Consider the following 13502-nt stretch of genomic DNA (forward strand, 5'->3'; position numbering starts at 1 on the left):
CCCTTAGCTTAAGTGGATATCTTTCCATTTTCCATTTCCCTTAATACTTCCCTTAGCAAGCCATTGTTCCCTTAGCTGGTTATTGTTGACATACTTGGATATAAAGTTAACTTACTTAACAGCAGTCTTTCTCCAAGAGCCGAGATAAGCTGCCAACTTGGGAGCCCCTCGTGTTATTTAAATGTGAGGTAAATTCTCATTCTAACTTAGGACAATGCTAACTTTTTTTTAGCACAATGCTAACTTCAACATAGCTACCCTTATAATGCTACAATAACCTGAGAGTGGTAACTGCATTAGCACCACATTAGCATATCTTAGCAAAAAATAGAAAAGCGTATAGTAGAACAGAAATTATAACTTACCTTTCAGTCACTTTGACAGACCAAAGTCACTCACTGACTTTGCCTTTAAGCTTGATCGTTGCTCTGTGGTAAAGGCACGTGCAGGGAGGGGGGAGGGGGAGGGGGGAGGGGAGGGGGGGTGAATTCGTTGGTTACATGATCCTCACAATTAAATATCACATGCAAAAATAAAAAAATATGTAACTTTTATAACCTTGCTGGCTTACACAAAGTGTATAGTCAAGCACAAAAACATTTATAATTTAATATTTTTATTTATTTATTATCAGCACAATCAATAATAAAGGTGAGATTATGAATCAGCACCATGGAGCAAATTCGTAGCTATCCAAAATATTAAATAAAAATATTTTTATAAATAAAAATGTATAGCTATACAGTATATGTCTTGAAAAATATGAGATGTTACTATGTGTGTGTGTGTGTGTGTGTGCCCCTCCAAAGGTCTCTGCACAACTCTGCTGTGGTACCTTGATTTTTCTCCACTTTTGGTTTAGAAAATCTTTCAGAGCTGATACTACATTTCACACAGTGTTGCTCCTATCCACTAAGCTAGCTAATCTACCTAGCTCTCACAGACAAAAACAATAAAAAATATTCAGATACCCTTCATATGAACTTGTTATGACACAAACTTTCAGATTGTAAAATATTGTATGGTAAATTTGGGCTGACCCAGAGTAACCTAGCATAGGATTTGTGTGGGCATGCTCACATATGTGTGCGTGCTGCCCACATATAACCCACAATGCCTACAGTGAGTAAATGGTGCAGGCTGAATTAGGGCTGACCCACAGTGGCCCTGCATGGGATTTGTGTGGGCATGCCAGAGTGTGGGTTGCCCACATATAACCCACACTGGCCCTTCAGGGTGTGAAATGGAGCAGGCTGAATGTGGGCTGACCCACACTGGCTCTGCATGGGAATTGTGTGGGCATGCTAAACTGTGCTTTGCCCACATATATCCCACACTGGCCCTTCAGGGTGTGAAATGGTGCAGGCTGAATGTGGGCTGACCTACAGTGGGTCTGTCTGGGATTTGTGTGGGCGCATCAAAGTGTTGGCTGTCCAAATAATTCCCACACTGGGCCTACAGGGGCATTAATGCACTGGACCAGTTTAGGCTAGCCCACAGCGGCCTTTTATAGGATTTGAGTGGGCCAGCCAATGAACAGGCTGCCCACAGAAAACCCATGTTGGGCCTGTTTGGAATTTTAATGGGCTAGCCCCTGCCCACAGTGCCCGCACTGATGTGTAGCTTTTTGCTGGGTAATAATGCACTCCATATATGCAGGATTAAAGTAAAATAAATTATACTGGACATATACATATATAAAATGTCTCTAGAAGATATATAATAGGAAATGAAAACAGTGTGAATTTTTCTTTTGCTTAAAACAGCAAGAAAGTACTACCCTGAATGTGATAATTAGGGGTGGGTGATATGGCTCCATATTTCAGGGTAATATAGTTCATGATATTCAAAAATATTGGCAACATTATTTCTTACGATATTTTATGGCATACTGCCTTATTAAAACAGATTAATGTCATTTCTGGAGCTGTGATTGTATGCAGATAAATGATCCCATAAATGGTCCTACACCTGAATAAAAAAAGTAATATTATCTAATTTCTAGAACATAAAAACAGGAAGGGGTAAGTCGAGACTCTTCGTCAAGCATATACATTTAATACAGGCTTTTTCTGCTTCCGGTCACTGAAATTATTGTATTGAAAAACTAAATATTTGATTATAAAAGGTGAGGGGTAGAGATATACTGCAAGTCAGAAAATTACAAAGATATTTATAAGATAAAATGAGATACACTTTGTTAGAGCAGTATGACATATTTACAGCTAGTGCTGGACGATATGGCCAAAATTTATATCACGATACATTCCTTAATTTCGGTCGATACAATATAATTTCGATATCGATATAAATATTTGGAAGGCCTCAGAAAAACTGTTAGGAATCCCTGCAATGGAAATCTGTACCTATTACTGTCTTTAAAGCCTCCTCTCATAAAAAACTGTATAATACTTTAGAAATTAAAAAATGGTCAGAATGAATTAATGCTCACCTTTATTTGCATGTAGCAATATAAAAACATGACATCTCTGTCAAACACAAACCAATAACCTATTTACATTTTACCAATATAAATAACTTTACATTACAACAGAGGCAGAGCTTCTTATCCTTTTGTAAACATATTTAACAGATCAAAACAAAAGTGCCTCATCCAGGATAAAGAATGCAGAAAGCCTTCATTTATATAAAAGGAACACGATATCACCGTCAAATAAACAAACCTATATCAACTATAAATAACTTAGATACAACATAAACTACATAAGTGCTTCAACTCCACTTTCCGGCACAATTGGGAGCAAGCTGAAGTTTATCAGACCTTTGAAAGCCGAACCACTGAATTAGACCTGCCTCGCTCAACTATCTCTCCTGTTTAATCACTTGTGGAAGCATCAGGTGTGCTCATTCTGCATCTAAAATCTAAAATTCTGCATCAGGGCCGAGCCTAATCGAGGAACTCGGTTCGGCCGCACTGCGCTCCGCTCGGCTTCATAGCGGGAGGTTCTAGGTGTGGACCGGAGCGCAGCCGAGCTTCAAGTTTTAGTAGTATGGATTATAGTGTAAAGTGTGATACTAAAGTAGTAGTATAACACTGTATTCAGTGCTCAGGAGAGCAGCAGTGTTTCTGCTACATACATTTTGCAGCTGCAGCCTGCTGACAGTCAAGATACAACTACATATTAAAATGTCTGTGAATTTATAATGGGATAAAAGTACTGAAGCCTTTATTGTAGTATGAAGGTGTCCCAGTAGTTTTCTCTATATAGTGTAACTAATGTAGGTAGTTATTTTTGGTTAATTGACCTGCTTTTATTTTAATACACAATTTTTTTTTTCTTTGTTTTTCCAGAATAAACAACCAGGATATTTAATAAATAGCAGTGTTAAACTGCTGAAAGAGGTGAAGCACAAGCCATCCAGAAGAATCTCCTGAAAACGCAGAAATTGTTTGCTACATTTCAGACAGATGGAGCCAAGTCCCGACATGGAGAAACATCAGCACTCTGTCAAGAGTTTTACTAAACAGAGTGATATCAAAAAACACCAGCGCATTCACACAGGAGAGAAACCGTATTACTGCTCAGACTGTGGGAAGAGTTTTACTCAACAGAGGAATCTCAAAAAACACCAGCGCATTCACACAGGAGAGAAACCGTATTACTGCTCAGACTGTGGGAAGAGTTTTACTGCACAGAGTAGTCTCAAAAATCACCAGCGCATTCACACAGGAGAGAAACCGTATCACTGCTCAGACTGTGGGAAGAGTTTTACTGAACAGAGTACTCTCAAAATACACCAGCGCATTCACACAGGAGAGAAACCGCATCACTGCTCAGACTGTGGGAAGAGTTTTACTGCACAGAGTAGTCTCAAAAATCACCAGCGCATTCACACAGGAGAGAAACCGTATCACTGCTCAGACTGTGGGAAGAGTTTTACTGAACAGAGTACTCTCAAAATACACCAGCGCATTCACACAGGAGAGAAACCGTATTACTGTTTCGACTGTGGGAAGAGTTTTACTAAACAGAGTAAACTCAAAAATCACCAGCGCATTCACACAGGAGAGAAACCGTATCACTGCTCAGACTGTGGGAAGAGTTTTACTGCACAGAGTAGTCTCAAAAATCACCAGCGCATTCACACAGGAGAGAAACCGTATCACTGCTCAGACTGTGGAAAGAGTTTTACTACACAGAGTCATCTCAAACTGCACCAGCGCATTCACACAGGAGAGAAACCATATCACTGTTCAGACTGTGGGAAGAGTTTTACTTTACAGAGTGAACTTATATTACATCAGTGCATTCACAAGAGATAGAAAAGTATCCCAAATCTGTTCCTCTGCCATAAAAAATGCAAACCTTAAATCTTTCAGACAGCCAAAAACACCTCATCATGCACAAAATCTTCACTCTGTTACAAGAACTTCATTTAAAAATGGCTTTTTACAGGTTCAGAAAAATGAATCTTATCCAGAGATGATGTTTACTGAATTTCATGCTGTGTTTTTATGTATGTTTGTATACCTACATTAGTTAATGCCTGCAGAGCTCTTCAACACTTAGTGTTGTGTTTCAAGAAGTTTTTACACACAGAATCATAAATGGTACCACTAACAGCATAAACTAGGAACATACATTTTTACAATTTTTTCAGTGATATGCTGAATAAATAGTAAAGCGATGATGCTAGCTCAGAGTAAAATCGTATATTAAATCTCAGCATTAGCTTTAGAACTAATAATAAACAAAAGTGAGGATTTTATCATTCTGGGACATTTTTAGGTTTAAAAATTGAATATGCTTTGCCATAAGTAGGAAATGATCATTTGGTCAACTTATGTCATTTACAGCCTTAACACATTCTCAATTGTTTACATATAAAAACTTTCTTTATTTTTTCCTCCACTCCACGTTTGTAGTTGGAGCGAGGGCACTGCCAGTGTTTGCTCCAGATGTTAGATTAGCATTACTTAGTCTTTTAAAATTTAGATGTCGTAGTTTAAAGGAGTAGAGTATTCTTAGGAGTAGAGAATATTCTTAGCTTGCAACAAAAGGCCAACAAAATCCTTTTCAGAGTTTAAAAAAAAAAAAAAAACGGTCTAGCTGTAGTTTCCATACTGAAAGCAACACTCAGCAGGCTATGCAGCAGTAAGACTGCAGGATCCTTGATTCCCTCTACTGCACATGTGTCAAACACAAGGCCCGCGGGCCAAATGTGGCCACATCCAAGCGAGAGCTTGTAAGATCTTAGTGTCTATAATAAATAGGTCAGAAGCGTTCTTTGACCAAAAACTACATTTCCCACAATGCTTGATTGTATTACCCGCGAAGTTACGGCTTACTGCCACTACACGGCAGTGTAGTCATTGATGTGGAAACCCTGCCGGAGGGAAGGCGTAACTTCGCGGGTGGAATTGAGACATACAAACGTTTATCCCATAATGTCCAGAAAAAGAGAAGCTGATGCAGACGGACGGCTGTGCTTCAAGGCGAAAGACAGGTATGACTTTTGTGTTACGAAGAGTGTTACTGACCAAAATAAACGCTTGTTAGGAGAGATATAAGTTCTGTGTAAATATTTATAAGACAATAGCTGACAAAATCTGTTTTAATGACGTTAATAAACATCACTGTGACAGCGCTAGTCACAGTTTCACCTCAGCAAAGGAGGAGCACGTGAATCACTTATCTAACCAGCCTTTACTGATTTCTGCCCCCAATAACCCTTTCAATAACCTCCAATAGCCTTTAATAGTCTCCAGTAGCCTTCAACAGTCTAACCTTGCAGCCATGGTGTGTTCTAAACTCCGTAGTTATAAACATCCTGAGGTTAGCAGCGCGCTAACTGACCTGTTTATAATGTAATCCGAGCAGTGACTCCGTGACGCTGCTCTAAACTGCTGCTGTTAGCTGCTTGGGCTGAAAGATGAACTGTAGAGAGCTGTATTATCCGGTTAGTGGGGTTAAAATCTTTATTTTCTACACAGAAGAATTTTAAAAACTGTAAAAACGCTCCAGACTGGCTGAGCTGAGCCCTGTAGCCCGTGGCTGGGCTGTAGCTCTGACTCAGTAAAGACTGCGGGCTTGTGCTGCTGCTGCAGCTCCGACTAGTGGTTGTATGAGGAACTGCTAAATCTATCACATGTTCTTAACAGCTCACAATTTTTAATTTTATATTTATTAAGCCTTATTTCAGTATCAAACGTTTTGATCAAAGTTAATGTATCTTGTATTTTATGTCATTTCTATTCACTTGACTAGTTTGGTTCTTGATTGATGGAGTTTTTGGATTTCATAACATGACAAATTAAAAGGATTTATGTTAATAGAGCAACAAGCAAACATTTTTTCCATGCAACTGTAATATTTGATTGAATAAATAGTATATTGAGAGTTATTTAACATTAAGGAGTAATTACATTCATTTTATATTACATTTGGTTACATTTTATTACATTTATAAGTTCCATCTGGTCCTCAGAGGACAGCCAATATGCCAATGTGGCCCTCGGCTAAAATGAGTTTGACACCCCTGCTCTACTGGTTTTCTCATTGGTCTATGGTTCAGTCAGTCTGATTAAAAATCTGCAAGTTAATCTACAGGGATATTTGGTTGTGTTGTGTTGCTAAAGTTATATACTCTGTTATCTTTTCCTTATTTGGTATCGTTTTGCTAAAGGTTTTTTTTTATATCTCTAAAGGTACTAAAAATATCTAATCCATTTACTTTATTGATTGTTTTATCCAGTACCAGCTATTATCGTTGTTTTACATCACCTTATGTATTTACTCATATTCATATCTATGTGATTCAATAAAATGCTTTTATATTGCAAGATCTGCAATCTTATCTATTCTTTCAACTTAAGCATTTAGCCAAAAGCTTTTGTGCACAGCCAAACATACATTCAAGCAACCACTATATACAGTGCCTTGCAAAAGTATTCGGCCCCCCCTTGAACTTTTCAAACTTTTGCCACATTTTAGGCTTCAAACATAAATATATGATTTTTTTGTTTGTTTTTTTTGTGAAGAATTAACAAGTGTGTAAGAATACGGAGGAGTTTTGCCTTACTATGTTCATTGTTCATTGATTAAAGGGTTAATCTGTGTGTAACTAAATCAGCATTTCACTTAATCAGTATGTTATTCAAGCATTTAGCACGATTCATGATGATTCACATTGTGACTTAGAATGTATGTATATTGTGTCCTTGTGCTCAAAGCAAGGCCGTTTTTCTTGCAACTTAGCATGATTGATTTTTTCCAGCAGAACCATGAGTTTCTGTACATGTAATCTATAGTCTGATAAGGTTGGGGTGACCGAGTTCTCGGCTGACGTATAGGATGAATAACTGCTTATCAGTATCAGGATCCGGGGGGTGTGAGGAGCCTCCTCACACACCATTAGACTGAGGCCAGGCGAATGCCTGTTTTTATTAGACTCTGTCTAGGAAGAAGAGTAGAGTTGGGCAGGAGAGCTTCTCCCGAGAGGGACTACAGAGCCACAGGTCCTGTTCACACAGCCGAGAACTCTGGAAACCCCAACTTTTCTCACCTTTGGGTTTTCCTCTTATTTTCACCTTTTTATTTCAATTCAATTTTTCAATAATCTTTTTACTCAATTTTTGATGTATCCAAAAAAACTGTTTTGCTCAGAAGATTCTTTGAATAAAATCTGATGGAACTACAATTTTGGACTGGATCTCCTTTTCTTCTTTATGACGTATCATGCCAGATACATCATAATTCGAACAGTAGATCAATAATCTTTCAATCGTGAAGTGGAACGAAATTTATTGGATACACATTATGTTGAGATACTCAGTATTTTGAGAACATTGGTATTTAACTTGTGTGAAACTGACACCAATAAATCCATAACTCCTGCTATTTACTTACATAGAAGTGTTTTTTTTCTCAGTAGCTCAGTCGCTGTGAAGTGTGGAGAATAGTTTTGCAATATATTGATTATCGCTGAATCACAGTTTTGAGATATCACCGTTATCATTAATTTTCCACTTTACTGAAATATGCTGAAAAAAACTTGAAAGTGGGCCTTGAAAGTGCTTGAATTTTACCTTGTAAAAGGTGTTTGAACCCTGTGTTTAAAAACCCCAGCAGCACTGCTGCACCTGATCTACATGTACCAACACAACACACACAAACACGTCACCACATTAGTGTCAATGCAGTTTTAAGAAATATTTATCATGAAAATAAAGCTCTCTGGCGCTGGGAATTAAATATACAGGGTAAAATTTAGGCTAATCGGATATGCAGGTGAAAAAAATAAACTACAGTTTGTGGAACTACAAAAATGGACACATCAAAAACAGGTAAACTTAAGCAGGCTGTGTGTGTATGTGTGAATATGTGTATGTTTATACCTACAAATCTCAAATGTAAATTGACATAATATGGACCATTAAATGACGGTAACAACCTGACCGTTTGACACTTAGCTAATCGGCATACCAGTAGGAGAGAGCAGAGATAGACTGGCTGTGTATGAAACGGTAGGCAGCTACCACAATCCCTCATGCCTGAGCTGTTCATATGTTAACACCCACTAAATGATTAACCCTTTACAAGTATTAATATGAACTTTAGGAAAAAGAATATAAACAGAATTGCCCTTTTTTCTATTGTGAGTTAAATGAAGTCACTGCTGCCTATTCTAATAAGCTAACCGTATGACTAGCTTGACGAGCTCTGGGGACATTTTTACATGGGATGTGTCTGAAAGATCTGTGGACAAAAAGACATTACTTAAATTAATGAAAAGTATTATTACAAATGTAACAAAATGACTTTCTGAGCTGAAAACAAAAAAAAACAAACAAAAAGAAAATATGTTTTATAAAATTTATTGAGATATCATATATATCCTATACCCAGTTTATAGACACATTTAAGACATACCGGGGTTGGACAATGAAACTGAAACACCTGTCTACAGTCACTCAGTGTTGGATCTTAGTTTGCATAAAAATAAATCTATGCCAGTTTTTACCCTGAGCTCTGGCTCGCTTCTTTTTTTCCTCCTTTTTTCCTCTCTGTATCACAAACTCTTCTAGTTCCTCCCTTTACCCAAGTTTCACTTTAGGAAGTCTTTTACGTACACTCTAAAAAGAAATGTGTCAAAAATGACTCAGACTGTGTCGAATTTTAACACATTGTGGGAGTGTGCTCAGAGACGACACATGTTGTGTTGATTCTGACACATCCAGTGTGTAATCCAATTTTACACACTAAATGTGTCAGGCTAATGAACTCACAAATGTGTCATTTTTTACACAACTTGTGTTGATTATGCATAATCAAGATAATGTATCAAATATGTTAAAAAAAAGCATGAAACGAATTAATTCAATTCCATTTTTATTATCATGCCTATATATGGTTAAATTTTCTTTTGGAATAAGCAATGAATTAACATTCACGTGTTTGATTTTGAACTGTAACAAACATGACTGTTTTTACATTTAAAATGTTACAGTTTCGTTTGGTATAAGTAATAAATTAACTCGATGTTTTTTAGATATTTTAAATGTAAAAACATGCATGCTTGTGACTAATTCATTGTCTTCTGTGATAATGAACACCTAAAAACAAAAGTCCAAACAGTAAAGGGGTGTATAAAACATAGCTCATATAAAATTAGTCACAATTGTTCACTGTTCTCACGTATTTTTAGAAAACCTGATGAATTTAACATTGAACATCAGTACAGAAATAAAATTCCCTTTTTATAAAAACAGAACTACAAAACGTGAGGCTAAACAATTTGGATCTTGGATTCAAGTACAGCTTGTCTGTGTTGTAAATGGCTAGTACATCAAGAGGCCTAACATCTGAAGCATCATCTAAGCTGATCATTTCATAGTCATTAGTTCGCTTGACATATGCATAAAAATGCTCATCAAAGTACTCAATTGAAAGAATGCAGATAAACATCAAAAAGGACTCAGCATCAGCCCGTGGTATGATGTGAATTATCTCACCAAACAAACATTCTCCACAGTGTTTGGTTTTAAGTGGCAGCACACCACCTGTTCTATATGTTAGGCCAAGTACAGTATGTGAAGTAACAAATAGTGCACGGTGGTACATGTTAACTGGTGATCTCTGTAAAGATGCTTAGTAAATGATTTGATGATGTGGTAAGTCCTTGGACAACCATCCTGGCTGCAAATAAGAATGAAGTTCAGTCCCTTTGACAATGCATGTATTTCACGAAGATGCCAAATTAGCTTCTTTACTTCTGTGAATTGTGACTGTCGACATTCTGGACAAGTGTACATTATGCTGTGAATTGTGATGCTTTAACCTTCGAAATGAGCTTCAGTACCTTAGCTTTCCGGCTAGTTGAGAGAGGCATGTCATAGATGTGTTCAAAGAAGCAGAACACGGAGCTTAGCTGACATGGGATAGGCCAGGTTACACACCCAGTAGAGCTTAAATAGCTTGTCCACAGCAGATGTCAGTCCTTCTTCAAGGGGAACAGTGATTCGGTCACTCTTTCCAATGATGACATGTTGCTTTGCGGCAGCCCTCAGATTTCCAACACAGATTAGCTGGGGCTGGTGGGTCTGTGAAGGACAGACATCACAAAGAGAAGCAATGCTGCTTCCAGCCTAAAATGTAACCAAACAAAAGAAACCAAAATTTGAGTTTAATCAGTTGTTACTGCAGTTAATAAGCATGTACACAATTACATACTTTCACACTTGATTAAACTAAATCAGCCACCTTCAATGTCCTTTATGATTTATTTGTTTACTAAAAAAGGCAAAATGTATCTTATAATAAAATTATTCTAGATAGACAGACAAATCGATAGATGGACTTACTGGAACAAAATCAACAAGGAATGTTAATGCAAACTTCACTCAACATCGACTCATTGCGACTGGTGGCAGAAGATGTGTATGGACTACAAGCATAGTGTAACACTTCTCATCTGAAAATGAGACACAGACACAAATAAAATAAGATTACACAGAGGCTGTAGCATTATATGTGAAATCTAATGAGAGTTATATTTGAAAATATATACCTTCATTCTGGTTTTCCATGTCCTTAAGAGATGCAAGATCACCTGTCTCCATGATGGCAATTGCCTTCAACTTGGGAATGATGGTAGCCTCCCATCTTCTTAAGAACAAATCTCCTTTTCCCTCAAACATTTTACCAAACTCTGTATCAAGCTTTTAAGAAACAAAAAAATGAGACATTTTAATTTAGGTACATAATACCAGCTATAACACACAAATTTCCAAACTGAGTTCCAAACAGGCCACAGACCTTTTTTCACTTTTATCATAAATTAACTGACTGAGAAATTCATATCACCTCCATGAGTGCACATGTTTTTCAGCTAAACGGTGTTATATAATAACCCTTAACAATATTATCAAGTTATTTACATTACACATGGCATAAAACTGACAGTGAGCCCTAATGAAAAAGCAAAATGTAATGTACCTACCAGAGTTGGCATATCCAAGAAGCGTGGGTATTCCTCAAAGATTTCAGACAGGGAGGGGGAATGTTTGGCTATCCATGATCTGCGCCAGGTGAAGGTTTTCTGCATTGCTGCTTTGATCGATGAAATGTTGTCTGTAGAAGGCCTGAGCCTTTTCATCAAGTTGATCCACTCACTTGTCCCACTACCATCTTCCTCCTCCTTGTCCGGATTAGGACCATCTTCACAGCGTCGTTTGTTTGACCTATAACGCCGCTGACCATCTTCTAGCTTTCGATGAATGTTGCGCAGTCTCATTTCCAAAAATCCAGAATGAGAATCTGGATTGTAAAAGTGCTCCTGGCATAAAAAAAAAGTCAAACGCATAACAGAAAAAACAGTAAGAGCAGCTACTGGTAAGATAATGTTGTTAATAAATAAGAATAACAAACATCTCTGGAAAAAAACTATATATTTTCAAGTGTTGTACTAAAGCTAAGAGAAATGTACCAAACAAATCACATAAAAAATACAAATAATTAGATGCCACTTCACTTTTTACTTTTGGCATTTAACTGCAGTACAAAATTAAGAAATTAAAAAAAATGGCATTTACAAAAGATGCTAGGGACACTGTTGCGTTTGCTAGTCTTAAGGATTTAATTTTTTTTGTTTCAATCTCTAGTTTTCAGATTAAATTTATGTACACAAATACACTAATTGACATGAAAAAAAAAATATCTGAAGAGCAGTTTTATTATTATTTAAATTTGAGCAGATGCTTATCCTTACATAAGCTAACCACAACATAAATAACATAACATGCATGAGCAAGAATCATGCCCAATTTTAAAAACAATCAATATGTTTTTGTACAATCTACAACTGAGAACCAAAGCATGTGCTTACAAATCCTTCCCCGTTTCCATCCACCTGGACTCTCAGGGAAGACAGCGATGATGTTCTTTGCTAGAGCCACTTTTTCAGTACTTGTTGGATAAGTAATTAATAGAAGAACAACAAAACCAACTCAAAACTTAAATATAAAGCATTTACTCTGCTGTACTTTAACAGCGTTATACAAGCCACTATAATTTGCTGTATTTTTTTTTTTTTTTTACTTTTCTTGAATATGTTAAAAAGGTGGTTTGTTTTACTCACAATCCATGCTTTTCCACCAGGTCAGATACACATAATTTAACAAGCTTTATTCTTGCTTTTTCTGTCACAGTGCCTTTGGTTTTGAGTTCATCAAGTGTCTCTGGTGCTTTCTTTTCCAAAATGGACCTCAGTTTTTCATGCTCTTGTGAAACTTGAGTATGCTGCACAAAGAAAATCAGCATCTACTAAATGTACTTTCTAAAAAAAACAAAAAACAAATGCAGTAATACAATATAAATGTAAATACCTGAGCTTGGGACACTGAAGTGGCCATAGGTTGAGATGATTCAGTCTCTTTGCATGATAAGAACAGCTGGAATCTATCTAAGTTCCTGATGTCTACATTCCTCTCTACGTCAATAAATTCCTGAAATTGTGGTTTGAATTTCAGAATTCTCACAACAACATATCCAAGTTGTTCTGCCGATGCTGTTTCAATAAGATGCTCAGTGTTGCCAACATCATAGATCTTCCTTGAATATTCTCTCTCATCCCTGTAGATGGTGGCAAGAACTTGAAAAAAACTTGTTGCAGTTTCTTGGTTCTGAAAACAAATTTGAGAAGAAATTAAACATGAGAAATCTTAAAAATATAGTGCCTTAACTCTCTATCTCCAGCACGCCACTCTACTCTCACAGATAGCTAACTAACTGGGTTATCTATGCATTTTTTTATTTTATTAAACTATTGAGTAAACTATGGAAGCATGTTCCCGCCACCTAAAAAAGTAAAAATAATCCAGCACATTTTTTTATTATTATTAAGTAAACTGCTCTCATTATTTTGACATACTAAGTCATTATTTTGAGATAGTAAGTCATTATTTTGAGATACTACGTCATTATTTTGTGAACTGTTTTCTGCTGTAACAGTAAGGAGTTGACTAATTGAGTTCCACATCG

General features: G+C 36.8%; 5 protein-coding genes across 9 annotated transcripts in view; 3 read left to right on the plus strand and 2 right to left on the minus strand.

Annotated features, from left to right (window-relative positions):
* LOC125801167 (zinc finger protein 484-like) overlaps positions 1-7673 on the plus strand; it is a 634928-nt gene extending 627255 nt beyond the window's left edge. The window contains exon 3 of the transcript XR_007438635.1: positions 5470-7673. The gene's annotated coding sequence lies outside the window, so the exon portion shown is untranslated. The remainder of the gene's footprint in view (positions 1-5469) is intronic.
* LOC111188977 (NACHT, LRR and PYD domains-containing protein 12) overlaps positions 1-13502 on the minus strand; it is a 900554-nt gene that overhangs the window by 420292 nt on the left and 466760 nt on the right. The window lies entirely within an intron of this gene.
* Positions 1-13502, plus strand: part of LOC111196387 (NACHT, LRR and PYD domains-containing protein 12-like) — a 798826-nt gene that overhangs the window by 251965 nt on the left and 533359 nt on the right. The window lies entirely within an intron of this gene.
* Positions 1-13502, minus strand: part of LOC111196674 (gastrula zinc finger protein XlCGF49.1-like) — a 238905-nt gene that overhangs the window by 59135 nt on the left and 166268 nt on the right. The window lies entirely within an intron of this gene.
* Positions 3322-5471, plus strand: LOC125801439 (zinc finger protein 239-like). Its single transcript, XM_049478181.1, has one exon. It carries the CDS (start codon positions 3431-3433, stop codon positions 4283-4285), a length of 855 nt encoding a protein of 284 aa, XP_049334138.1. The 5' UTR covers positions 3322-3430; the 3' UTR covers positions 4286-5471.

The sequence above is a fragment of the Astyanax mexicanus genome, chromosome 4 (genome assembly GCF_023375975.1).
Source record: "Astyanax mexicanus isolate ESR-SI-001 chromosome 4, AstMex3_surface, whole genome shotgun sequence".
NCBI lineage: Eukaryota > Metazoa > Chordata > Actinopteri > Characiformes > Acestrorhamphidae > Astyanax > Astyanax mexicanus.

What these genes read in the sequence shown, in the direction of transcription:
- LOC125801439 (XM_049478181.1), top strand. Translation starts at nt 3,431, where the DNA reads ATGGAGCCAAGTCCCGACATGGAGAAACATCAGCACTCTGTCAAGAGT.